This window comes from Rhipicephalus sanguineus, chromosome 2 (genome assembly GCF_013339695.2).
Source record: "Rhipicephalus sanguineus isolate Rsan-2018 chromosome 2, BIME_Rsan_1.4, whole genome shotgun sequence".
Taxonomy (NCBI): Eukaryota; Metazoa; Arthropoda; class Arachnida; order Ixodida; family Ixodidae; genus Rhipicephalus; species Rhipicephalus sanguineus.
In genome coordinates, this window is record NC_051177.1 from 15,211,910 (window position 1) to 15,237,298 (window position 25,389).

General features: G+C 49.2%; 1 protein-coding gene across 3 annotated transcripts in view; it reads left to right on the forward strand.

Annotated features, from left to right (window-relative positions):
• Positions 1-25,389, forward strand: part of LOC119382446 (protein nervous wreck) — a 159,318-nt gene that overhangs the window by 128,208 nt on the left and 5,721 nt on the right. For 2 of the 3 annotated variants that reach the window (XM_037650151.2, XM_037650152.2), the window contains exons 17-20: positions 16,183-16,266; positions 17,958-18,240; positions 20,952-21,163; positions 21,919-22,066. In XM_037650151.2, coding sequence (XP_037506079.1) covers positions 16,183-16,266; positions 17,958-18,240; positions 20,952-21,163; positions 21,919-22,066 — 727 coding nt within the window. Of the gene's footprint in view, positions 1-16,182; positions 16,267-17,957; positions 18,241-20,951; positions 21,164-21,918; positions 22,067-23,201; positions 23,322-25,389 lie in introns of all 3 variants that reach the window. The other variant, XM_037650150.2, reaches the window with a different exon arrangement.

Sequence of the window (25,389 nt, forward strand, 5' to 3'; positions counted from 1 at the left end):
AATAATAATAATAATAATAATAATAATAATAATAATAATAATAATAATAATAATAATGTACTGCGGCGAATACTTTCGAATTTTTAGTGGTCTCTACTCTTCTGCAGACTGTAGTCAAGTTTGTGAACTCGAAGATCGCTTACAGATTGGAAATTTTCAGACCAACTGATGTTCGCTGCTAGATGCACTGTCTCCGTGTGACTATATAGCAGGGGTCTCAAACTCACTTCAGCTAGCGGGCCGCAGTCACGAAAACTTACTCCCGCAAGGTTCTGGGACGGGACGAAGGTAAAAAGAAAAAAAAAAGGGGGGGGGGGGCGGATAAGTTGTGCAAAATGTCAGCTAACGTCGTCATTTGGAATAAGACCTGCCCTATATCTCATATATGGGTCATTTATGAAAGGGAATGCACGCCAAGATTCAACAACATTTCGATACTTATCTCTAAAATGACTGAAATCTGGACGCTGATTCTGAAATATAGTTGTGTTTCACGGTTATGTGTCAACAAATGGCACGTGGGGGTGCCTCACGAAAAAATACTTTAGGCCAGTCATGCCTGTGTGGCTCAAGAACATACTTATTAAGGGGGCAAAATGGAACAAAGACAGACCGCAGGCCGCTGTGGGGTGCCCTTATGTGCCTTCTCGTGTCCGTGTGTCGTTTCGCGCTACATCGAAGCTGTTCCGAACGCTAGCGAGAGGTTCGCGGGCCGCGTGTTTGAGGCCCCTGCTATACAGGAAGGCCTGCATCGATGTACTAACTTTGTCCGTAAGCTTGACCTTTCGTGGATTTAGAGATGGATGCTAGAAGGATCACGGCCTGGTGAGGCGATGCCGGTAAAAGCGGAAGACGCCGTGCATTGACGCGTTGTTGTCGGCGGCGCATGCGGCCCACAGACGCGCCGCGATCTCGGCACGTGGCTACATAGCAGGCGGTGGCGCGAGTACCGCGCCCCTGTTCCTTCGCAGCTACGGTAAACAAAGGTGGACCAAGGGGAGCAATGCCTATTCCCGGCCCCGGTGAGGTTTAATGGGCAAAGCGAGACTAAACAAAATGGGTTCTGGCGACAATGTTCCACGCACGTCTTAGAAAATAAAAGTTGTGCGCCAGCTGATTCAGCTAAACAGATGCAACATTTATAAGGCGAAAGCCTTAGATGCCTCATCAAACGCGAAAATTGACCGTCGGCGGCGTCGACACGAGTGATGCAAAAGATCACGCCAGAGACCGCCAAAATTTGTGACGTCATCATGACGTCACACGATGAGGCGATAACAGGACATCGTCGCTTGGCCAAAAGTGGGCCGCAGAAGCGGGTGAGGTGCGGGAAGCCTGCAATGCCTGCCATCCCGGAGGCCACACAGCGAACCACGCAGAAAGCTCTCGGACGTCGACTGACAAGAAGAAGACCGCTTTCGCCTTCGAGTCGTCTTAGGCGAATGCGCAAGGGAGTTTTTCGTGTTGCAAGTCTCTCGGCTTCAACTCTCCCGAGTGGATGGAGACAATTTCGTGCGCCTCTTTGTTATGAGCTGAAAAATTACCGACATCTCAAAGCTCAGACCTTTACTATCGCACAATGCATTTGATTCTTGCAACGTAAAATTTTGGAACGACACTGCAGGTGTAGCTTTTAGCGCACGAACACAGAAAGATGCGCGACGCCTCTTTGCCGTATTGGCATTTCGTGCGCCCAAGGCTACGTCGTTGATTCTTGCGTTCTGCTGAGGAAGTGTGAAAATTTGTATATTACGTACAAAACAACCTTTTGCTTGCATTAGCATTATTTCGAGGTTACGCTGAAGACCGAAGCGCGATTTAGGATGAAAAAATTTGAGACAATTGACAAAGAGAAAATTTCGTGCCAATAACTGAGAACAAACACTCTCCTTTTCAGGTCCCAACATTATTTTTCACACACACGCGCACACACACACACACACACACACACATATATATATATATATATATATATATATATATATATATATATATATATAGAGAGAGAGAGAGAGAGAGAGAGCCAGACAGCGAACGTGAAACGTGAATCGGGGCAATTTTAACAGCATAGCTGTGTAAGCTGCCGTCCCTATATGCAAATCGTGCGCAGAAACTATCATCATCAGAAACGGGTATGTGCCACAGAGATGGGGTAAACCCGATTAGTCGAAAGCTCTGCTCGGCCAAGTGGAGAGGAGGACGGAAAGGAGGGGGAGGGGAGATGAGAAGCGGACAGGAGGAGGGGAACAAATAAATAAAACGAAATAAAATTGCTTGCCGAGGCGGGATTCGAACCCGGGTACACACACTGCGAAGGCGAGCGTCGTAACCACACGTCTATCCAGGCACGATAGCAGAACAAACATTTATGGGAACCATACGATTGCGTTGCTGTGGGCGAGAGAACGAAAAAAATAGAAAGAATGAGAGACAGAAATTATATATATATATATATATATATATATATATATATATATATATATATATATATATATATATATATATATGAAGCATCGCAAAGCCATTATAGTGTAGTATATGAAGAGTGTGGGAAAGGGAAGTGATGGAGAGCAGGAGGGGAGAGGGTAAAGCCCGGCATACTGCAGTATAACGAGGGGGGGGGAAGGGAAGCGAGGGCAAAGGAGCAGGGCTAGGCCGCCAGCTCCGCTGTTTCCACAGTCGTCGCGTAGTGCGCAGCTGCTCCAATTTCGTTTCGCAGAAATCGTTTCGCAGAAATTCCGGCGTCAGCGTCGTTGGTAGTGAGCGAAAAATCAGCGTTGTCCGGGAGCGAGAATTCGAGATAGATGCAAATAAATAAAGCATCTTCGGTCCGAATGAGAGTCGAACCCATTTCCTGTGCGTGGCAAGCAGGTGTTCTACCACGGGGTGACGCCAATGTTTGAAACCACTTCTTAAAAAACGCTATATGTATGGCACATGGTGGAAGGAGTCTCGTGTAATATTGCGTGGCAGTGTCTTAGAATCGCACCAGGCGCCAAAGCATGTGAATTCCGCAACGTGTTTAAAGCTGCCCACCCATTAAAAAGTGTACAGCTGCGCAAGTGCGCGTGGCACCTTGCGGACGGGTCGTGGCTACTTCGTCAATAAGCAAAAAGAAGAACTATGCCGTAATGGGCACTTCGCCACCGTACTTGCAGTAGGCATTTTAGGATAGTTTGAAACGGCCAATGTTGCGCGCGCAAATGTCTCTTTCCTTGCGGCACGGTTGAAGGCGATGCGCACGGGGCCCAATTACGCTATCGCGTTTTACTCTTGAAGGCGAAGCGCAAGCGTCCTCCAAGTCATTTTACAGCGAAAGCTGTTATGAGATCACAACAAGGGCCGTTTTGGGCATCGTAGTTGTCCGCCGCCGCCGCCGTTGTCCGTAACCACTATCGCTCGAAATAAGAAAAAAAAACTAAATAAGAAAAAATATCCAGGATGGAACGAGGTTCGAACCTGGACCCTCTGTGTGGGAGCCCAGTGTTCTACCTCAGAGCCATGCCGGTTTTTTTTTTCCTTGCTTGAAACTGCATTGCAAAAAGACCCTATACAGGCTTCATGTCGGCAAGGAACCACATTAACACATGTAATGTAGAGTGGTAGAAGAGTAAAATAACAACCAAGCGTCACACAACGCGAATTCTGTAACCAGGCGTCACACAATGCGAATTGCGCAACGAGTGGGTTGTTGAATGCTACCAGCCCATTACAATGGCCTCTGCGACAATTCTTCGTCGTCATCAGCCGCAGCATCAACAAAATTCACATAATGCCTTGAAGGTGTTTAGCGGGCACCACAATTTTCCGCAGAATGACGAAAAATGAAATAGTGGCTGCTCCTGTACTTCAAAAAATTATGATCATTTATAGCGTAGTGGGTTCCGCGCAAGTGCACTTCTATTGGTTGCCAAGGAAGCCCATAAGGCCCCCATGATCCACTTCCTCAGGGTCTCAATAAAGTTCATTCCCTCTCTCTCTCTTTCTCACGCTCACCTATGTTATATAGCGTGGTGGGAGAGTTAAACAACGACCGGGCGTCACACGATGCGAAATGCGTAACTAGTGGGTCGTTTAAAGCTTCCAACCCATTACAAAGGGCTCAGCCATGATTCTTCATCGTCATCAACCGTCGCATCAACAAACTGCACGTAATGACTTACATATGGTAGCTCGCTTCTCCGCAGAATGACGAATAATGTCGTGATGGGTGCTTCCCAACTTCACAAAAGTTATGATTTGTGGCGTAGTGGGTTCGTTGCTTATGTACTTGTATTAGTAGCCACAAGAGAGTTTATAACGGGCTCTAGAAATGCCGCTTTTCCAGCTTTCACTGTGACTGTGCTGCGCTTTCCGCGCAGGCCTGGCGTTTTTTTTAGTGCATTCTTAAATAAAAATCTTTAGATTTATCCACAGTTTTCTCGTAAACAACTCTTGAGAGCATATCGCATCGAATAACTGACTGAGGTATTTTGACGTGCAAGAGCCGCGAAGTGTCGAATAAATATAATCTCAAAATGGAGAGAACAGTTCGGTAGCGCAAAAGAAACGAGCAGCAGAGAAGAATACATGAGGGGCGATTACTTTCAGTATTGCAGTATATAGAGCGCTAGGCAAGAATCGCGTATGACATAGCCAACAAAGCAACGATACACGTACCCCCAAAAACAACGGCATCACAGCCACGGGCATGGCAGTGATGAGCAAACAATCGAGGCCATTTTTTAACAGCGAATCTGTTTCTGGCGGTAATTTGTGCTCCGCCGTAAAAAACTATCATCATCATGAAATGGCACGCGCTCTCTTCGTTCTCTTTAGAGTGATGCTGTTTAAGCTATCGTTAACATGTGGTCCGTCGTGCAAAGCTCCTGAAGTGGCTGTGCGCCACAGGAATTGGGCGAGCCCCACCACCGTGATCGGCGGGTGCGAGTGCCAAAGAAAACGAACAGGTGAAAAAGAGAGAGAGAATAATAATAATAATATCTGGGGTTTTACGTCCCAAAACCACGATATGAGTATGAGAGACGCCGTAGTGGAGGGCTCCGGAAATTTCGACCATCTGGTGTTCTTTAACGTGCACCTAAATCTAGGTACACGGGCCTCTACCATTTCGCCTCCATCGAAATGCGACCGCCGCGGCCGGGATCGAACCCGCGACCTTCGGGTCAGCAGCCGAGCACCGTAACTGCTATACCACCGCGGCGGACAAAAAGAGAGAGAGAAAGAAACGAAGCCATGAAAGAGGGATAAAGATAAAGACATAGATAGAGCGTGAAAGAAAAAAGTGGAAATAAATAAATAAAAAGAAACAGATACAAAAAGAGGTACAAGAAAAAAGAGAGAAAAAAAGAAAAATTCAGAGAAACAAGGAAGGCTGCGCTCTTCCTTCAGGCTTGGCAGCACTTGTGCGAAGCTGGCACACTTTCTTTTTCTTAAGGCTTTCTGTTAAAGGTGCACAGACCTTGCAACTAAGCAGCCGAAAAATAGGATGAGCAAGTTATAAAACAAGCACTGACCCAAAAACAAAAGTCAACCTGTAATGTAAAGAAACCACAACACTTAACTGCGTCAATGAACTGGTGACAGCGCACGTCGTTTCAGTTTTACTTGCCACCGAGTTTTGCACATTGGAGCTAACTGCAGTTTACTGTAGGTAGTACTCAAGTATGGTGGGGTCGCCAATGTGGACTTTACCGCTTTTGTTAATCACATTACGTATCGCGTGGAATTGTGAAGAATGGAATAGAACAAGCGCTCCACGTCAATTGAAAAGGCGTGAATGCCGGCTCCTTTCAGGCTTGACGATTTCACGCGCCGATGAATTCTCTGGTCCACATTTTGAAATGACTGAATATCATTGTAAGACAAAGACCAGAGGAGCCGTGAAAGCATACCCCGTCAAGGAATCTGGACTAACCAGGCGTTGGTATGAAGCGAAAGAACAAAAACCAACTTATTTTACAAAGGTAATTCTTTTCGCCCTGTAGCTTTTTATTTGGCTCGGTTCTTGATTTGGTTGCTGCGTTTTCACCGAGTTTGAACGTGAACTTCCACTCACCCTCCTAATTTCTGTATATTTATTCCGTACCAACTTCAACAAGACAGAGTTGTTACAGTGCCTTCGTTTTTTCGCCTTCGTTTTTTTCGCGCTGCGTTCTTAAAGCGGCCCTGCAAAACGTTTTCAGCACGGTCCGAAAACGCTGCCGATCGGCAGGCGAGGCTCCCGAGAACACGCGAGCCAAGGATTATAGCGCAGCATGCGGCGTGGAATTTACCATTAATCCTCAACGTCAGCTAAAAATCGCTCTCTCTTCTCTCTACAAATGATGCCATATACTCAAATGACCGCGCCATATACCCAAATTCATGGCCATCGGCGGATTTGACCATCGTTGGCCGCATAGTTACTTCGCGGGCCGCTGGAGGCCGCCACGTGCCCGCGCGCGCGTTCTCACTGAAGGTTAGCCGCGCGTTCAAAGAAAAAAAAAAGAGAAATGCTCAAGGTCATGACGCGCGCGTACGTAACCTCTTTCCGCCGTGTCATCCCTCCCTGCTTAGCTTCCAGCGCGTTCGTGGGGACGAGGGGAAGCAATTACAGCGTGCGACAAATCTCTCTAACTCGGCTCGTACTTGACGGATTCCAAAGATTTTTGGGGCGCTCGATTCGTGAGGCAAGAAGCTCCTTTCGTGAAGTCATTCGATGGTTACACAGTACAGCATAACCCCTTCACACTTTCTAAGATTACACTTTCGCTTTCTCTAAATAGGCCTAATTGCCATGGCAACTTCCGAGTTAAGTTTTATTGTAAGGGTACCTGAGACAAACGAGATATATTTAACTGATAGAAAGAAATCAGAAAAAGTGGACGGTCCTGATAAAACGTTGGGTGTGCAATGATTGTATCGACGGCTCGAGCGAACGTTGTCCCTTCTCCCAGTGCATTGCAGGAACAAATATTAAAATATTCACCTTGTGGATGCACATGCTCTCTCTCTCTCTCTCTCTCTCTCTATATATATATATATATATATATATATATATATATATATATATATATATATGTGTGTGTGTGTGTCTGTGTGTGTGTGTGTGTGTGTGTGTGTGTGTTGTGTGTGTGTGTGTGTGTGTGTGTGTGTGTGTGTGTGTGTGTGTGCGTACGTGCGTACGTGCGTGCGTGCGCGCACGTTATCATAACGTGTATCCAAACAGACTTACGAACGAGGCTTATTTGCACTCCTCGATTCCACCTGAGCTGACATTGGACGCGATAAGCTCGCTACCTCTAGCTGCCGTGCCGTTGCAAAGCAAACGACGAACGATCGCTCGTGTCAGAGTAATCTCAAAAGATCAGCGACTGGAGAAGGCTTGAAAGGGGCAAGGCGGAAGCGGCACGGATTAATTGGTCGCGCATACCTCTCGGGCGCTCCGTTCGCAATCATCTCGGGCGCTAACCGCACATCAACCCATTCCAGATGTCATTGGAGTTCCCACACGAGACACCGCAATCGAGTCCTTGCTCACACGATTTATTGAGCGTAGAGGCACTCCACAAAGCGTGGAGCACTTGTTTATATTTCCGTCCAGCCAGCTAGCAGCTCGGGCGCACTTTGCAAAGCTGTTATAAAGGAGCAGCGTACGAGGAGAAATGACTTTCTGCCAGATAAAGACGTCAACTCCGCATGTTTATATGTGTAACGAACACGTGGCACGGTACGGTCAAATTGCACACTGTTGCGATCGGCGAGCCATCCTTTGCCGCGGGGCGCCGGGACGGAAAAAGGCAGCCGCTTCACTGTGCGGCGATAAGGAAGAGCGCGAAGACACCCCGTTGATTCTCATGCGCCAGGAGGTGCATGGTTTCAATTTGCTCGAGACAGCACCATTGTCGCACAGCACCATTGTCGCCGGTGCCGGAGCGGAAATGCGACACATGGCGCCTTTGTGCCCCAGGAAAGGCCGCGACGCCGAGTTTCCGCCGAAGACGGAACTCGGACCACCGCGCTGTGCGTCTCCGGCTGGTAGGTCGTCTACGCTCAAATCAGCGCCAGCTGCCCAGACGCCTACCAGTGGATTTGCCGGGCCTGCAGCCGCCGTTCGGCCGCATGGGTGGTCGGCTCGAGTAGCGACATGAGGGACTCATCACAACCCGCATGCTGGCGGCAGGCTTCCCCCGACGCGACATCGTTGTGAGAACAATGCGCGTGTTCGGGTTGTGTGTGCGTGTGCTGGGGGCGGTGCCAGCAAGGTGACCTGCAGGATTCGCTGCCCGATTGGATGGAAACGTCTTCCCCTGTTTCCCCAGGTCTGGAATCTAGGGACCGCCAAGGGGTTAAAAGACGCGAGCGGATGCAGGCGAAGGACATTCCGGAACGAGTTGTCTAAATGTAAAAATGTAAATAAACCTCTTATACGCTTCTTCTGCTCCTCAGTCCGGTTCCCTCCAACAGCAGCTCTTCTCGAGGACGAGGTTTTCGACCGCCTGCCTGGACGCGTGGAAACCAGCGCAATTGCGGGAGAGCCTGCCTCCTCTACAAACTTCAACACTGGTGGCAGCGGTGGGATGGACCTGGTGACATGGCGCTGCAATTGCGGGTGAGCGTTTGGTTTCTGCATTGAGATTTGCCAGGCTTCAATTTCTGGGTTAATAATTTGAATTCCTGGGAATCGTCAATTGTTGGGATGCAAAGTGCGTTTGTTTGAGCATCATTGAGAGGGCAAAGCCAACGCTTAAACGCAGTGACCATGGACCTGGTGAAGTTGCGAAAGACAGAATTGTTGCTGTTGTGTGAGGAATTGGAACTGGAATGCGATGAAGAAATGAAAAAGTGTGAGCTATTGAAAAAAATAGACGAAAGCGGTAGTAGTGCGGAGAGCATTCAGATTGCTTGGGAACTGGTTCAGAAAACTCTGAAGGAGGAGGAAATGAAGAGAGCGTACGAAAAAGAGAGACATGAAATAAAGGTACGGAGGTTACAGCTCGAAATTGAGCTGCAGCGCTTAACAGTTCATGGAGGAGTAAGCCGCATTCCTGAAAAAGCAAGAGAACAAGAACAGGAAAAGTGCGAGCATAAGAGAGATGGAAATGACAGTGAGATACAGGTAGAATCGCCTCTTGAATCAAAGGAGCGACAGGTCGCGAGTTGTGAGACCCTGTTAGAGAAAGATGCGTGCCTCTACGAATGGGTTAATCTAGAGCACGTACAGGACGAGGCCATCGGTGGTCTAGAGCCAGGGGCGTATCAGAAAGGTGTTCCTTGCGGGGCCGAGGATTGTTTCAGCAGCCCTAATAAGGCTAATGCGGAGCTGGAGACATTCCTCGCGCCTGAGCACGTAAATGATCGTCCGACAACGCAGTGGAAAGGCAAAGCTATCCTAGAGCTTAACAAGGACTCTACGATTCCAGTGTTGATCAGTACCGTCGAGGAACGCCCAGTTTTAGATGTCACCAGTGACAGGGCAGATAAAGGGGCCCGACCGTACAACGAAGCGGAGAGAGTCGAGAAGGTATTGCTGTTGGCTGGGGGTTCGCTTAGTGTTGAGGGGCTTTTGCGAGTGGACAGAGATTCATTAAGTGGTGAGCAAAAGAAAGACCCCGGACTGGCGTGTGTGCACATCCCAACCAAAGAAGAAGTTGTGAGACGTAAAGTCACTGTGCGGGAGAAGGGGTCAAAGACAAACCCAGAGAGCGCTCCTTGCGGAGACGAGGCTGTTTCCAGCAGCGATAAAGAGGTCAGCGGCGAGGCGGAGGTGCCTCAGAAATTGAGCGGCTCTCTGGTATTCCCAAAAGAAGCAAAGGTGAAGGCGGTCGAGCGCGATGGGTCCCCGGTTATCGGTAGATTCGAGGGTACGATCTCGACACGCCTAACTAAGAAGAATGGCTGTAGAAACCGCCGGAAAAGAAAGGGGCTGAAGCAGTCCGCACAGCAAACACTCGCGAAGGATTTCACACTGCAGCCAATAAGACCACACAGTAGGACAGCGCGTAGCTCGAGAGAACGTCCATTGACGCGTATGGTCAGGCGCAAGCGGCGGAAGGGGCGCAGTGTCGAAAAACAAACCGCACCTCTGCGACAAAAGGCAACAGTAGTGGGGTGCCGCGCGGGGACAAGTACAAAGGAAGGGGGCAGACTCATTCTTTCCCCACTTTTGTGGCTTTCCTTTCGCCGAACTGAAGGGAAGCGGCCGAACAGCCGTATGAAGCGTGGCCGCAGAACGCGAGAAATGGATGATGCCTTCTGTAGCCTCGGGCGGACTTCAAAGTCGCCAGGACTGAGACCCCATCGAGTGCGATTCAAATGAATTCACAAATTGGGAAACGGGGCATGGTCCAGCAGGGTGTTATGCACGCGCGTGTAAAAGAAGCTTTAAATGATTAATTTGTTTGAGTTCGACTTCAGTAAGTTTTATTTAGTATTTTGTAAGACGCGGTGCGAAGTTTTAAGAATAATAGCCGCATGGTACTGAAGTCTGACGAGAGTATTGTAGTCGCGCTAATCAGTAGGATTAGTTTCCGATTAAGGTTTCATAGCGCGAACCCTGTGTATTTTTGTGGTGCCTTAATGGCTTAGTGAAACCTAGTAGGCTGTCATTGATGCGTCAATGTGCAGAAAAAGAGAATTGAAAGGAAGGTTTTAGCGTAAAACCTAATTGCTTAGCGAAATGCAAGTTTGGTGCTGATTAGTGCAGTTTTCGTTGCGTGCTCTTGAGTGACCAACACGCGAGGCTTGGTTCACAGTACCAAAATGTAACTTTTTTATGTCAGGTGTTTTCAATGTGTGTAGTAATTTGGCAAAGTGTCAGTGTGTGCTGTTCGCCGTAACGTTGCATTACGGACGCACGTTGAGACAAACTTTGTTTGAAAGAATTGGGCGTGCCGCCAATCGTGCGTTTTAAGTAGTGCGGAGCTCCATGAATGAGAGTATAACCTAGAGTTAATGCGCTCAGAAGAGCTTTGTGCGCTTGATATTGTAAGTTGCAACATCGGTAGGTAAGATTAACCAGACGGGCCTGATGTAGGCAGGTTAATCTAATTTGTTTTGTTTCGATGCTTGATGATCAGGTGATCGCATAAGCCGAGAACTGCAACAAGTATAAGTTCAGAAAGGCAGAGTTACGTACGGATCACGTTACCGGGAGGGGACATAAGCTTCCTCATGAATCTGTAAACTGTCGTCCAGACCAAGAGTGTCTGATTCAGCGGAAGTGTAGTGATCATCTAAAAAAAAAAAAAAAGGAACCCTGCTCCGATGGAGTCTTGTTCTCCAAGATTACAACTTTTCCTCCGGCATAAGAAAGGGTTAAAGGAATAGAAATGCCAACGAACGTGGTAGCCGAGATTGAAATGTAATGTCGGAGCATACGAATATAACCTTTTGCTTGATAGGTGTCATATAATTGTTTACTGAAGAGTTCCCAAGTGGAGTCAACCTATCATCCGTAATAACGATTTCTGTATTGCGTGAAACTTCAAGAGGGAAGATGGTCACTTGCTTTGCTTGATGTGCCTCTCGGGCGTCAAAATTTAATGAGGTTCATAATTTTGAGTTTTTACTATGAACATTTTGTTTTGATAAGCCTGGCGGGTTGAAGGCAGATCCTGAACGTTTGTGCGCGGTGTAGCGTTGTGCCGCCTGGATCGTGCTTTCTGCTGTTTCCCTTTGTGTGGGGTTCTTTGAGCTGCTTGCCTACAGTCATCGTCGACTCCGAGACCCCCTCTTCATGGCCAGCATTTGGGCTCCTGGCCATTCGAGAGTTTCCTGGCCCCGGAGGAGCTGTTGCGATCGGCGAGCCATCCTTTGCCGCGGGGCGCCGGGACGGAAAAAGGCAGCCGCTTCACTGTGCGGCGATAAGGAAGAGCGCGAAGACACCCCGTTGATTCTCATGCGCCAGGAGGTGCATGGTTTCAATTTGCTCGAGACAGCACCATTGTCGCACAGCACCATTGTCGCCGGTGCCGGAGCGGAAATGCGACACATGGCGCCTTTGTGCCCCAGGAAAGGCCGCGACGCCGAGTTTCCGCCGAAGACGGAACTCGGACCACCGCGCTGTGCGTCTCCGGCTGGTAGGTCGTCTACGCTCAAATCAGCGCCAGCTGCCCAGACGCCTACCAGTGGATTTGCCGGGCCTGCAGCCGCCGTTCGGCCGCATGGGTGGTCGGCTCGAGTAGCGACATGAGGGACTCATCACAACCCGCATGCTGGCGGCAGGCTTCCCCCGACGCGACATCGTTGTGAGAACAATGCGCGTGTTCGGGTTGTGTGTGCGTGTGCTGGGGGCGGTGCCAGCAAGGTGACCTGCAGGATTCGCTGCCCGATTGGATGGAAACGTCTTCCCCTGTTTCCCCAGGTCTGGAATCTAGGGACCGCCAAGGGGTTAAAAGACGCGAGCGGATGCAGGCGAAGGACATTCCGGAACGAGTTGTCTAAATGTAAAAATGTAAATAAACCTCTTATACGCTTCTTCTGCTCCTCAGTCCGGTTCCCTCCAACAGCAGCTCTTCTCGAGGACGAGGTTTTCGACCGCCTGCCTGGACGCGTGGAAACCAGCGCAATTGCGGGAGAGCCTGCCTCCTCTACAAACTTCAACAACACCAATGACCCTGCGATTAGCTGCGTTGCGCCCACAGCGCGTCTTGCTCGTTCGCGGGTGTGCCTGAACGAAGGTCAGGCGCTGTTTCTATAGGGTCACGTGACAAGGAATCACACACCTCGGAGTGATCTATAAAACGATTGCACAGGTGGCGTATGGTGCGTGTACGCCATGTGCTCGAAGAGATATAAGCGATAAAATGTTGGTTAATATTATCGCATGCTAAAGAAACATTTTGATGGACTTGTTTGAATTCGCCTGGTATTGTTGAATCTGTGACGTAATATAAATGCAATAAAGTCAGCTTTTAAAGCGCATATTCTGCCTCTGATGCACAGAGCAGCGAGAGCCCACATGAGAGCACATGCATATAAGGAAGTACAGCTTCCATAAGGAGACGGACATTAACATGCGTTACTGCTACACAAGCAGGCAAGATATGCATCGAACGTGCCTAATGACGGCGTACCACACGTGCCACCTCGGGAACCGTATCGCGCAGCCACGACGACGCTCTGCTCGGACGTCGTCCATCTTGTGCCAGCAGATATCGGGAGGAGATGCCATCATTTGCGTAATGGCGTTTCGTTGCCGCAGGTGTGAACCCGGCGGCCCTGCATGGGCGCAGCCGCCTTGTGGCACTATCGGCGTCGGCATCTTCTATGCCGACGCGCCTCTCGCCGGCTGTTGCCGATAAGGAGCGTGTAATATCGCTCATTTGGCCCTGCTGCAACGCCGCCCTGATTGGTACCTTGGACCACGAAGGAAGGAGCGCTGCACGGAGCGCGCTCCTCCCCAACGATGTGCGTCGCACGCGTGTCTTCCTCGCGGTGTGCGGCGCCGATTCGGTGCAGCACTGGTTACGCTGAAAATACTGAGGAAGAAATGTCATCAATGGTGTTAAGTGACGAGATGACGGCATCGATGACTCCAAGGCGTGATGTCATCACATGACATCGTCGCCTCGGCAGAGGTGCGCCGATCACGGTGTTAGTGCAACAACGCGCAAGTCCAGACATATTCTGGGATGGAAAAAAAGGGCGAATACAGTTGACTAAGAACGTCAAAGCACTTGGATGCGTGCCTCGTGAAAGCGTACGCCTGTTCTCTCCCTATAGGTAAAAGGACTGTCAAAAAAAAAAGAACACTACAGCTTATTTCTTTGTGACGCTAAAATAAGACTTTATTTTCGCAAGTGTCATTTACAGTTGCTTTCCAACTTTGCTGTCATGAAACAACGCACGACGGAGTCAATGATCGCGCCACGGTTCGCTCTGAATAATGTGTCCAAAGACGTGCTCGGTCGTCTGTGAACTCTTCGAAGCGTAACGAAGACAAGAGGGAGATTACTCTCCCTTTTGTCCGTTGTCTTCGTCGTGCCTTCAAATATGCCGAACCAACACGCCAGTCTGCCATTCTTACATCTGTGAACTGGTACTGCTGAGAAGGGATCACCGTTTCCGCAAACTTTGACTGCCATCGTGCTAGCTCGATATCTCATACAAATCCTTCTTATTACGTTCTGTAAATGGTGTCATATTTCGATGTACAGGACGTTGCGCGTATGCAACGCCCGGCGTTGTGACGTAATGGTTATACTGCATGTGCTTGATTTCATTTACACGTTTGTCCGAGTCAAAGCAAGCGTGTGTACATTACTTTTCAGAATAACTCTGGGTGGCCCGCAAGATTAGAATGTGGTGCTTGACTGATGACACGAAGGTCGCGGGATCGAATTCCGGCCGCTGCGGCAGCATTTCGATGGAGGCAAAAGGCTAGAAGCCCGTGCGTTTAGATTTAAGCGCACGTTAAAGAACCCCAGGTGGTCGAGATTTCCAGAGCCCTCCACAACGTTGTCTCTCATAATCATGTCGTGGTTTCGGAACGTTAAACTCCAGCAATTATTACATTAGTAAGGAGCGACCGCCGCCTCGGTCTGATAGGGCGCCACATCGCCACCAGCACCTCGTTGTCTTTTATGCTGCACGTAAATACCAGCTGCTTCGTGGGACAGCGTGAGTAGCTGCGCTGGTCGATGAAGTAATCAGGCGCTTTACGAGCCTGGCCGTGCGCGTGTTGCGCACTTGAGGCCGTGCCGAGCGTATATCATGGGATCCACTGTGCACCGGCGGCGTTGACGTAAGCATGACGGAGCGAGCACTTGATGCTTTCAAAGCGGTGCAAATTGATGTATTCTTATTTAGTGCGTGATCGTACGAGCTTTCGTATACGCAACGAAGAATTTATCACCCGAGTGGTTTTTGTCGTTCTTTATTACAGTGCACGGGCGGGCTACGTTAGATCCGGCTATCGCTATACGCGGTTGCCGAATGAATGAATGAATAAACTTTATTAAAAGTCCAGGCGAGGTGGAGGGAAGAGGGGATTAACAACTGTCCCGTCCCACTCTCCGTCGCTGATGACGGATTCAGGTGACGGCTTAAAGCCTTTGGAGCCCGGCGGCACCTTCGGCTTGCCGAAGATGCCGAATGCGCGCATTTATTTCACGAAAGCTTGGCTGCTCACGTTGTGAATGCGAGTTCAACCACGCCTATTCCCAAAGGCCGAAAGAACACAGAGAACCCTGGCACTTGGTTTTTCTTTTAAGAGCGAAGCTGTTTAGCTAGCCGTAAATTGTGCGGCTTATCAGAAAACTGTCATTACCATGAACGGGTGTGTGCCACAGAAATGGGGGCACATACCCGATCACGTTGGGACAGGTGAGCAGCCGGCCTCGACAACGGAGTGGGTTGTTGAGCGTCCAAAGCAGGGCTTATTTTCTGGCGTCTTTTCTTCTATATGACCGCAGTGCGGATACAAGCGTTCCGGCTGAAGAAGTTAGCTCCCCTTTCGCGGGTCGAAACGCCGAGTTCACACTAGATGCGTGCACGCGCTCGTATGCCGGTTGACAACATGCATAAGGTCAACGCGAAAGCTAGTTCCAAACACATCATGCAGTCTGCCAACACTTGCACCTGTTCCGAGCATAACAAACAAAAAAAAGAACGACTCATATGTTTCGCTCCAACTATGCTTGGCTGGTAAAATTGAGGCGATGCAACACGCTCAAAAATCAGCGCGCACTTGGTTCCTGGGCCGGAAAGTTGCACCCGAACTTTCAACGTATAATGTTTGTCATTTCTTACATAGCAAGTTCATCTTTTCGCCCCGAGCTTAAAAACAAAAAAACGCAGAAATCAGAGCACGCTGCGAGTGCTTTCACTTTTTCTACACTATGGAACTAATGCATAACTTCAACTACGCAGTATATCCGGAAGTTTCCATGGTCATTCCCGTATCTAATTACGGGGGTCCCTCTTCAGGAACGTGTGTAACCCCTTTCCGGAACAACCAAAGCGCAAAACAATATGTTTTCGCGGCAGAAGAATGTTGCAATCGACTAGTCGGTTCATAATAAGGACATTCCGCCAACACGAACAGACAAGCGTGTTAAAACATGCACTTGAAAGCTTCCTGTCTCCTTCTGTCCTCCTCTTTTCGCGCTATGCCTTTGTACTTTTTCGTGTGAAAACGTAATATGCTCAATAGTTGAGAAATCTTAACGAGGAATCGAAATGGATGTCTTCCCGCAGGCCGCCAACCCTGACGAGTTAAGCTTCGTAGAGCAAGAAGAAATGGAGATCGTGTCCGAGGGAGACGGGGATGGATGGATAAAGGTGAGGGCATTCAGGCAGGCTTGCTTTTACAGGTAGACTTTGTCTCTCTGCCTTTGTTGTTTATGAGACTAACACTGGACTTTTTGTGAAACCTATTTAAAGCACGGTTTATTCGTGGACGTATGAGAGACCTGAGGGGCGACCTATGGTTCTGGCCTTACTGCATAAGAGGTCGGCAACGCAGATACAGACTTTGATACGACGCTCTGTCTCCGTCACAACTTTAAAAAAAAGGGGTAGCGGCTATTATCGACTTCAACGCAGAATAAGCGCACTGAATTGCGTTCCTTGCCGTAAAATTTAGGTGTTGTGCGCAGTATTTCTAACGTACTGTTCTCTATACTCGTAGGGCCTACCAGTATAAACACGCTAATTAATGAGGCACTAGTGACATAATTACTTTAGTAACATTTGATATAAATGCTACTAACGTACCATTTATACCAATGGTTACTAAAGTGATTGTTAAACTATGTTATTAAATTGTTGCTAAAGTAATTACTGAAGCTGGAGAATATAAACATTGGGCAATGTTTACAGGCAGCGCGACAGTATCCCGGGTGATCAAAGTTAGGCTTTATGGCTGTTAAAATTGACCACTGGGAAGAGCGTGAAAACCTCTCCTGCAGATAAGTTATGTATCCAGGGAGACACAAATGAGACCATAACTATCGCTGTCAGCCACCAATTAACTTAGATTAAATAATAAACTTTTAATCTGTGCAGCAGCGGAAACGTTCGTATTGAAAAGTTGGAGGCAGTCGCGTTTCTACACAGTTCCACTTGGAAGAACTCTTCTAACATGTCTGAGATAATCGGCTGAAAATTTAATTGCGGTTTGCATAATTACGCATGCAAGATGGTGAGGATCGGCGCAGTGTTCCTCCCTGATGGGACGAGCAGTCATTGCTTGCTATCGCCAGCCGGTATTAAAAGGGTAACCGTTGTCATCTTTGCCTATGCCTTCGACCTGTTGTCAGATTAAACGCCACGCGCAACTGCCGCGGCACATCAAGGAGGAGCTTCGCGCCAGTGCTCACTGTCTTACATGCGTAATCATGCAAATCGCAAATAAACTTTGCAGCGGGATATATCGGGGAACAAACATGCTTGAAGAGTTCTTCCAAGTGGAACTGTATGGAAACACGACTGCATCCAACATTTCCATACAAACATGCCCGCTTGCTGCACTCTTTTAAAAGTTCATTATTCAATCTTAGTTAGGCGGCTGACAACGATAATTATTGTCTCAGTTTGTGTTCACCTGGATAAAAAAACTTGTCTGCAAAGGTGGTTTTAACGTACGCCCAGTTCTGAATTTTAAGAAAACCGTAAAGCTTAATTTTAAGCACCCTGCATATGCACTGCGTGGGGCCATTTCCAAGAGCGGCGCCAGAATTTTTTATTACCAGGGGGGGGAGGGGGGGGGGGGGGAAGGCGCCGCGTGTTTCGCGGTGTCCTGGCGTTCTTATGAGGCAATGGCAGTGCGAGAAGACGCAAATTCGGACTGGCGACGGGTGCAGGTCGCACTGTAGCCGGTGCGAACATTTGTCGCCTTGTGCCGCTTTTGGTTGCAAATAGCCGCGCGACCGGTGCTAGACGCATGTGTGAACGGGCCTCTATAGGGTTCAATTGTTTCAGTGTCTCTAAAGTTTCGACGGGAACCGTATACGCGGGCACGTCCGCTGCAGGCTCGGAACTACAAAGGGGAGGAAGGCTACATCCCGCAAAACTACGTGGAGATCGTGGAAAGCCAGCCGGCGGGGGCATCTGGCGAGTCCTTCTCGAGTGTCGACTACCGTGTCGAGACAAGCGACGAGGTGGACGGGGAAGGTTCCGCTACAGCTGCCGCCGACTCCGAGAGCGCCCAGGAGCCAGCGAGCGGCGAACCTCCTCCCGAGGCACCAGAGCCTATTGTGCCACCCGCAGATTTCCCGAACACGCTGGCTCCTCCTGGAGAAGTCCACCTTAGCAGTGAGGCCGTTCATGAACATTCTTGCGCGATAACGCTCATCTGAGTGACTAAATCGTTTCAACAATGTCGTATGCACTACGGAGTGCGCCGACACCGCAAGTGCTTACATGCACGACGATCGGCAATGTTGCATAAGTATCGACACGCCGCTAGTGTCGGTGGTTAGTCCGCGTCGCTGGGGGTACAGCTAGGCTGTGACGTTTCGCGCGTCTCACTATTTGGCCACCATCGCTATTTGGGAAGAGAGGATTCGCACCACAACAGCTCGGGTTCATGTGACCTCAACAGAAACGTCACGTGAAACGTCATTGGCAGAGTGGCACATCGCTGTCTGCTCTGGCAATAGACGTGATGGCAAAATATCGAGAACCGCGAAGCGGCGTGGCTCGCTGGTGAGACGGGCCAATCACTGACACTGGCAAAGTAGCGATACTTTGCCAATCGCCGTGCATACAACCATTCGCGGCGACGGCGCACTCCGTAGTGCACATAACATTGTTCAAATTGTGTATCTGGTCCTGCTTGTATACTCAGCCGATATAGCCAGCCGATTGCCGCGACAACGGTAAGTCGCGCAGCCAGCACTTATGTCAGGGAACTTTTGAGAATACGGGCTCTGACCCTTGGATACTCCTCCAGTGCTGAAGATGCAGCACCGTTTTTACAGCGAAAGCTGTTATGAGATCATTTCACCGGCCGTTTTTGGCGCCGTAGCCGTCCGCCGCCGCCGCCGCCGCCGGTGTCCGTAACCAGTATCGCTCGAAATAAGAAAAAAAACGAAATAAGAAAAAAATTCCAGGATGGTACGAGGTTCGAACCTGGGCCCTCTGCGTGGGAGCCCAGTATTCAACCTCTGAGCCATGCCGGTGCTTGAAACTGCTTTGCAAAAAGGTCCTATACAGGCTTCATGTCGGGAAGGAACCACATTAGCATATGCAATCTAGCGTGGTAGAAGAGTAAAATAAGCACCAAGCGTCGCACAACGCGAATTCTGTAACAGGCGTCACACAATGCGAATTGCGCAACGAGTAGGTTGTTGAATGCTTCGAACCCATTACAAAGGGATCTGCCATAATTCTTCATCGTCATCAGGCACAGCATCAACAAAGTGCGCATAATGCCTTACATGCGTTTAGCAGGTACCAACGCTCTCCGTAGAATGACGAAAAATGGCACAGTGCCTGCTGCCCTACTTCTCAAAAATTACAATGATTTATAGCGTAGTGGGTTCCTCGCAAGTGCACTTGTATTGGTTGCCAAGGAAGCCCATAAGCGCATGATCCACTTCCTCGGGGTCTCAGTGAAATTACAATGATTTATAGCGTAGTGGGTTCCTCGCAAGTGCACTTGTATTGGTTGCCAAGAAGCCCATAAGCGCATGATCCACTTCCTCGGGGTCTCAGTGAAATTACAATGATTTATAGCGTAGTGGGTTCCTCGCAAGTGCACTTGTATTGGTTGCCAAGGAAGCCCATAAGCGCATGATCCATTTCCTCGGGGTCTCAGTAAAGTTCTTCGCCCCCCCCCCCCCTCCGTCTCTCTTCCACGTCAACGTATGTTATACAGCAAGACGGGAGAGGGAAATAGCGACCGGGCGTCACCAAATGCATATTACATAACTGGTGGGCCGTTTAAAGATTCCAACCCATTACAAAGGGCTGAGCCATAATTCTTCATCGTCATCAGTCGTCGCGTCAACAAATTGCACATAATGCCTTACAGACGTGTAACTGGTGCCTCACTCTCCGCAGAATGACGAATAATGGCTGAGTAGGTGCTTCCCAACTTCTCAAAAATTGTGATTTATGGCGTAGTGGGTACCTTTCTAGTGTACTTGTATTGTAGCCATAGGCGTGCGCAGGGGGGGGCAAGGGGGGCGAGAAGGGGGGGCGCAAAGTCAGCCCTATACATTGTAGGGGGGGCGAGAAGAGGGGCGCAAAGGCAGCCGCATACATTGACATAATAGGGAGGGGGGGGGGCGCTGCGACGAACCTTCGCCCCCCCTGAAGGGGAACCCTGCGCACGCTTATGATTGTAGCCCCAAGATAGCTTAACGGGCTCTAGAAACGCCGCTCTTCCAGCTTTCGCTGTGACTGTGCTGCGGTTTCAGCGCAGGCCTGGCGTCTTTTTGCGAGCACCCGCACAATGCTGCTGACGCGACACTTGAGATAGTTGATGCCGTGAAGGAACGTGCTTACCTCATTAGCAGCAACCGTGCTTACGCAGTCGCACGGCTGACCCAAAACACGCCAGCCTGAGGTGCAGAGCGTTGATTTTCGGCGTCGTGTACTGTCGTGTATTTCGGCGGCATGTGAATACCTAGAAAACGTTCCTCAAACGGTTCTCAAAGCTGTATATACACGACACGATGTTCATCAGATAACTTGGAAGCCTCGGGTGGGCCCGGAAATGCAGACTGTAATGCTGGCACATGCTCTCGCTTCACTGGGTGACGAAAGCCCTGTGGCCCTTTATCAGAGCAAGTAGCCTTCTCGCCATTCGAAATGGCGTCATAGCTGTACAACAGTTCTGGCCGCGAGCATGAGAGACGTGAGATACACTTCAAGTGACGTCTGATACTGTCGTCAAACCTGCATGCGAACTAAATATGTTCCTGTTCTAGTCACTGGCACTATTGTTGCAGTGCTCCAGTGTCAGCGGTCGACTAGAGCTCATGTTTGCCGATTCATTGCTGTCGCTTTCGTTGCAGCCACGTATTGCCGCGCCATCTATGACTACGAACCGACGTGCGACGATGAGCTGGGCTTCGAGGAGGGCCAGGTGATCCGCATTGTGCGCACCGTGGTGCACGACGGAGTCGATGACGGCTGGTGGGAGGGAGAGCTGGACGGCCGCACCGGCATCTTTCCCTCTCTCATGGTCGAGGCGCTCAAAATCACCGGAGAGCCGCAGACGCCCATGGTCAGTCAGCCATCGCTGCAACGTGACATTTTCCCTTTATCTCGCACTCTTTGTTTTGAAGGAGGTGCGCGGCAGCTTTAGCTATTCACGAGAGCACAAAATACTTGGACTCGTGGAAACGGGTAATCGCTAGGCTGACTTGTCCACTAAAGGGCCCTGAAACACTTTTGAACATATTCAGAAAAGTTATTATTGAGCTCTAGAAGCCTGCGTGAACATGTGAACCAAATATTGTTGCCCTGCATGCAGCAGAACGCTGTGCTTCTCGGCATAGCGCGGCGCAGTGCTGACTTCGTTGGACCAGCGAGACAAGCGCGAGCGGGACGCACAACGCTTTCACGCGTTCGAGGCGCACACTACGAACTTTGCTTCTCACAGTCGTGAATCTGAACGCGTCGCAAGAACATCCCGTGAAGCTACAAACACTACGGAGTCGAACTAAAATGCTCGGCGGGTATGAGGCATTGGGTGTCAACACGGTGCATCTACGAGTACGTCCAAATCTGTCATGCCAGCCCACTAGCAATTAATACACACTGTACGAAGTGTATTTCTTAACGTCCATCGCAACTGCAGCTACTACTGTGAAGACGCATTAGACTTTCGTGTTCTGAGCGATTCCTGTTAAAGAGGGATGAACGATCACTTTTTTCAGTGCATTGATGCTCTTTCCAGTCTCATGGAGCCCCCTAGCAGCTTAGCAGCATGCAACTTTCCCCGAAAAGAAGTACGAACGGTGTCTTGGCTCCTTCCAGGAGGACCCGAGTATAGACACTGTGCCGCCGCCTCCATCATTCACGCCACCGAAGCCCTCATTCCTCGTCCCGCCGTCACAAGTGATACTCACCCAGCCCACGCCAGACCAAGAGCAGAGCGGCGAAGCAGAACAGCCGACGGAGCCAGGTGACCGACGCCTCAGCTATGCGGGAGGCTTTGTTCGATATTGGCCGCTCCTGCCGCATATTCGAGTGACGCTTTCAAGTTTTCTTTATTTGCTGAGTCTTCTTTTGCCAGTGCTGGTTATGCGCCCTTATAGGAAGTTCTTTTCTGTTTCTTTATTCCTATGCATCGCATCCGCAGCGCATTGTAGAATCTTGGTATCTAGAACAGTGCGCTTACGTCGTGGCACATGTAGCGTAGCAGTAGAGTGCACATTCATAGCCGGTCACTGTGTGGCCACGAACACGTAGCTTTGTGGTGCTTCTAAACGCAGACGTCCTGCGCAAATATACCTCGAAGGCATATCTGCTGTTGGGCCTTCTTAAGATGGTGGCTGTTAATCCTCAAGTGAGTCAGGCACTGGCGTATTATGCTGTGTCTGGCTACACGAACATGCACATCGACATTACACAACGTGCAAATAGTATATTACACCAAGAGGGTGTGTGTACCTTTCGTGCTAGTCTTTCATTTCACATAATACGGCAATTAATTCTGAAAAAACAAAACACTAAATTGTTATGACATGGACACAAGATCGAGCTAAACGGTACAGCCAAAGCCACTGATCATGAGTTCATACGAACTGTGCCAGTTTTCGGTACTTACAAGTATAGGAAATATTAGACTAAGTGTCCAATAATATGCTGAATACATTACGTTGTAGGGTACGCATTTGGGTTGGTTGGTTCATGATTACGAGCGAAAAACAGCGCTAAAGAGACGGGACAAGAAACGTTACGTGCTTATTTTTTATTTTTGTCTTAATGAGAAATGTTTGCGCAAATTCCCAGCAGTCAAAAGCCTGAAGCAACAGATTTTCATAACTTTAATTTGATTCTGATGCTATACTGGACCCTAACGTGCAGCACGCGCCAAAGCGTAATGCGAAGCTCATGTGGCGCTGTAGTGCTAACGCGTTTATCGGCATCTATGAACGACCGTAGCGTATGATCTACCGTGCACCACAAGAGCGTCGTATTCGTGGCCCAGCGTGTACGAAAGCTGCCACACCGAATGCGGTGGTTGCTGCCTGCTTGCTTGCGTTTGGCTCGAGGACCACCACAGCCACGGGTGGCCTTGTCTCAATCTCTTGTAGCCGTCTCTGTACTTTATAACGATCCTGATTTCCAACTGGAGCTGCCGACACCGCAGCAGGCCCACTACCAGAGTCAGTTCTCGGGGTCCGAGAGCGAGTCGAGCGACCATGACGTCGCTGGTAAGTCTCGAGTTGGAAATCACGGTGTTCTCTCCACCATGCACCTTTGCATAGGCGTGCGCAGGGTGCTCAAAAGCGTTGCAATTTGAAGCAAAAATGGAAATGAAGCGATGGCGCCCTTCTAACAATGGCCTGCCTTTGGTCCTCGGCTTTCCGGGGGTAAAGGCAACATCCTCGGCCGCCATTATCGCCAAAAACCTGCGCTTTAAACAATAACTGAGCGAGGGTTTGGCGCCCCTCCCTGTGCGCACGCCTATGCTCCTCTCCGTTTTGTCAGCGGAGGCAAGGCACATAGGAGCGCTTGGCGAGCGATATTTCAAGTGCGACAAACGTAGCTGGTGTCGTACTTTGCAGTATTACAGCTGGAATATTCCAGCATGTGGGATATTTTTCATCGAACCGAGGAGGGCTCTTTCAGTTTCTCGTAGTACTTCGTATGCGCTTAAATTCCCGCCTATAGCACGTTGTGCGTCTGAGGCAGTAACAAGTGACGCTTGCAAGTGATCAAATCCAGGCAAGCAGGAAAGCAGGAAAGCGCGTCCGAGTATACGGGAAAAGATTATGTAGCGATTCCACGTTGTGCGTAATTGAAAACCGGAAGCGCTCCTGTTTGCCTTTCCTGTCGTCAACATTTTAAGTGGATTGTGGAAAAGAGTCCAGATTATGAATACTTGCGTGCATAGCTGTGACAATGAAACCGGTGTATGTTGCTGTAACCGGCTGTAAAAACGCCAGGGACATTCTCTCATAAAATATCTCGCAACTGTCAAGTATAAGAAGAGGCGACTTTTTTTTTTTGGCCAATGCAAGAGTAATCAGTTTGTTGCGCCAAGTGCAAAGCCGAGTATACCATCCTCAGGGTACATCTGTATTTCGAGTAAGAAGATCGATAGCTGTCTATATGCAGCAGTCACAGTGAGGCAGACGCCAGATCAACAGATGTGGTTGCGTTCGCATGCAGCAATGTTGTTAATTATGCCTTCTCTGTAGCGCTATATTGCAAAAGTAAACATTCGTCTTAGTATGCTAATTACATAAAGAGAGAGAGAGAAACGAAGGGGAAAGGCAGGGAGGCTAACCAAGGAGAATGCGTTGTACGCGTATGCTGCTAATTATACAGTAAATTATATACGTTTTCCTTGTACAGAAACAAGGCAAGTGCGTTCGAGCCTTTGCGGACATAATTTGCCAGTAAGCAGTTAAGGAGACAGGAGAGAGCCGTCGTTTGCTTTTCAATACAGGCTGACTGCCCGGATACTCACAGGCGTCGACAGACTGATATTGAATATGTTTTTCGCAGCACAACTTGCATACTGAATAGGACTGTACACAACCTTGGTAATACGAACCCTCATGTTTGCTGACTTTCTGCTCGGAGGTTGCTTCGCATCGCAGTTTTTGCTTCTGTTCAGCATGTCTGCTATGTGTCGTGCGCTGTGCTTGCAGAGTAGAAATGTACTGCCCGTAGGACTTGCCCATGGAGGATTCTTGCTTGCTTGGTTGTGCAGATGCTTGTGGCATGGAGACTTAGAACAGCAGAAACGCGCTTGCTGGCGCCACGCACGTTTTGGCATCTTCCTCTGTGATCTTTTGAATTGCAGCGATCACCTTTGCAGTTTCATTTTCTCGTTTATATTGTAATTGACAAGATACAATGCTTCTAGGATGCAAATTTTATTCGTCGCTAAAAGGCACTAGGCCCCTCTCTTCAGCTTTGAATACATGGTGCATCAGTATGTGTGAATGTGTATGCTGCAGCCCAGCGAGAGCAGTTCACCGCGCACACTGCCGCCGTCTTTATCTTCGAAAAGGGCGTTTCGAGATCAAATCAACTGTGCGCTTATGTGTGTGTTTCGTGATCACGGCAGAATTTGTAGCAGATAGCACGGCTGACGAGGCGGTCATTACCTGTGCAATAGTTAGAAAATGGTAACTGACCACATTTTTTTTTATCTGGCAGTTTTACCTGGTACATGAACCATTGATAGCGATATATTTAGCGTTGCGCTGAAGTTCCACTGAGAGTGTTCGAAGAATACATCGGCTCTTGAAGGGAAGATTGGAATCC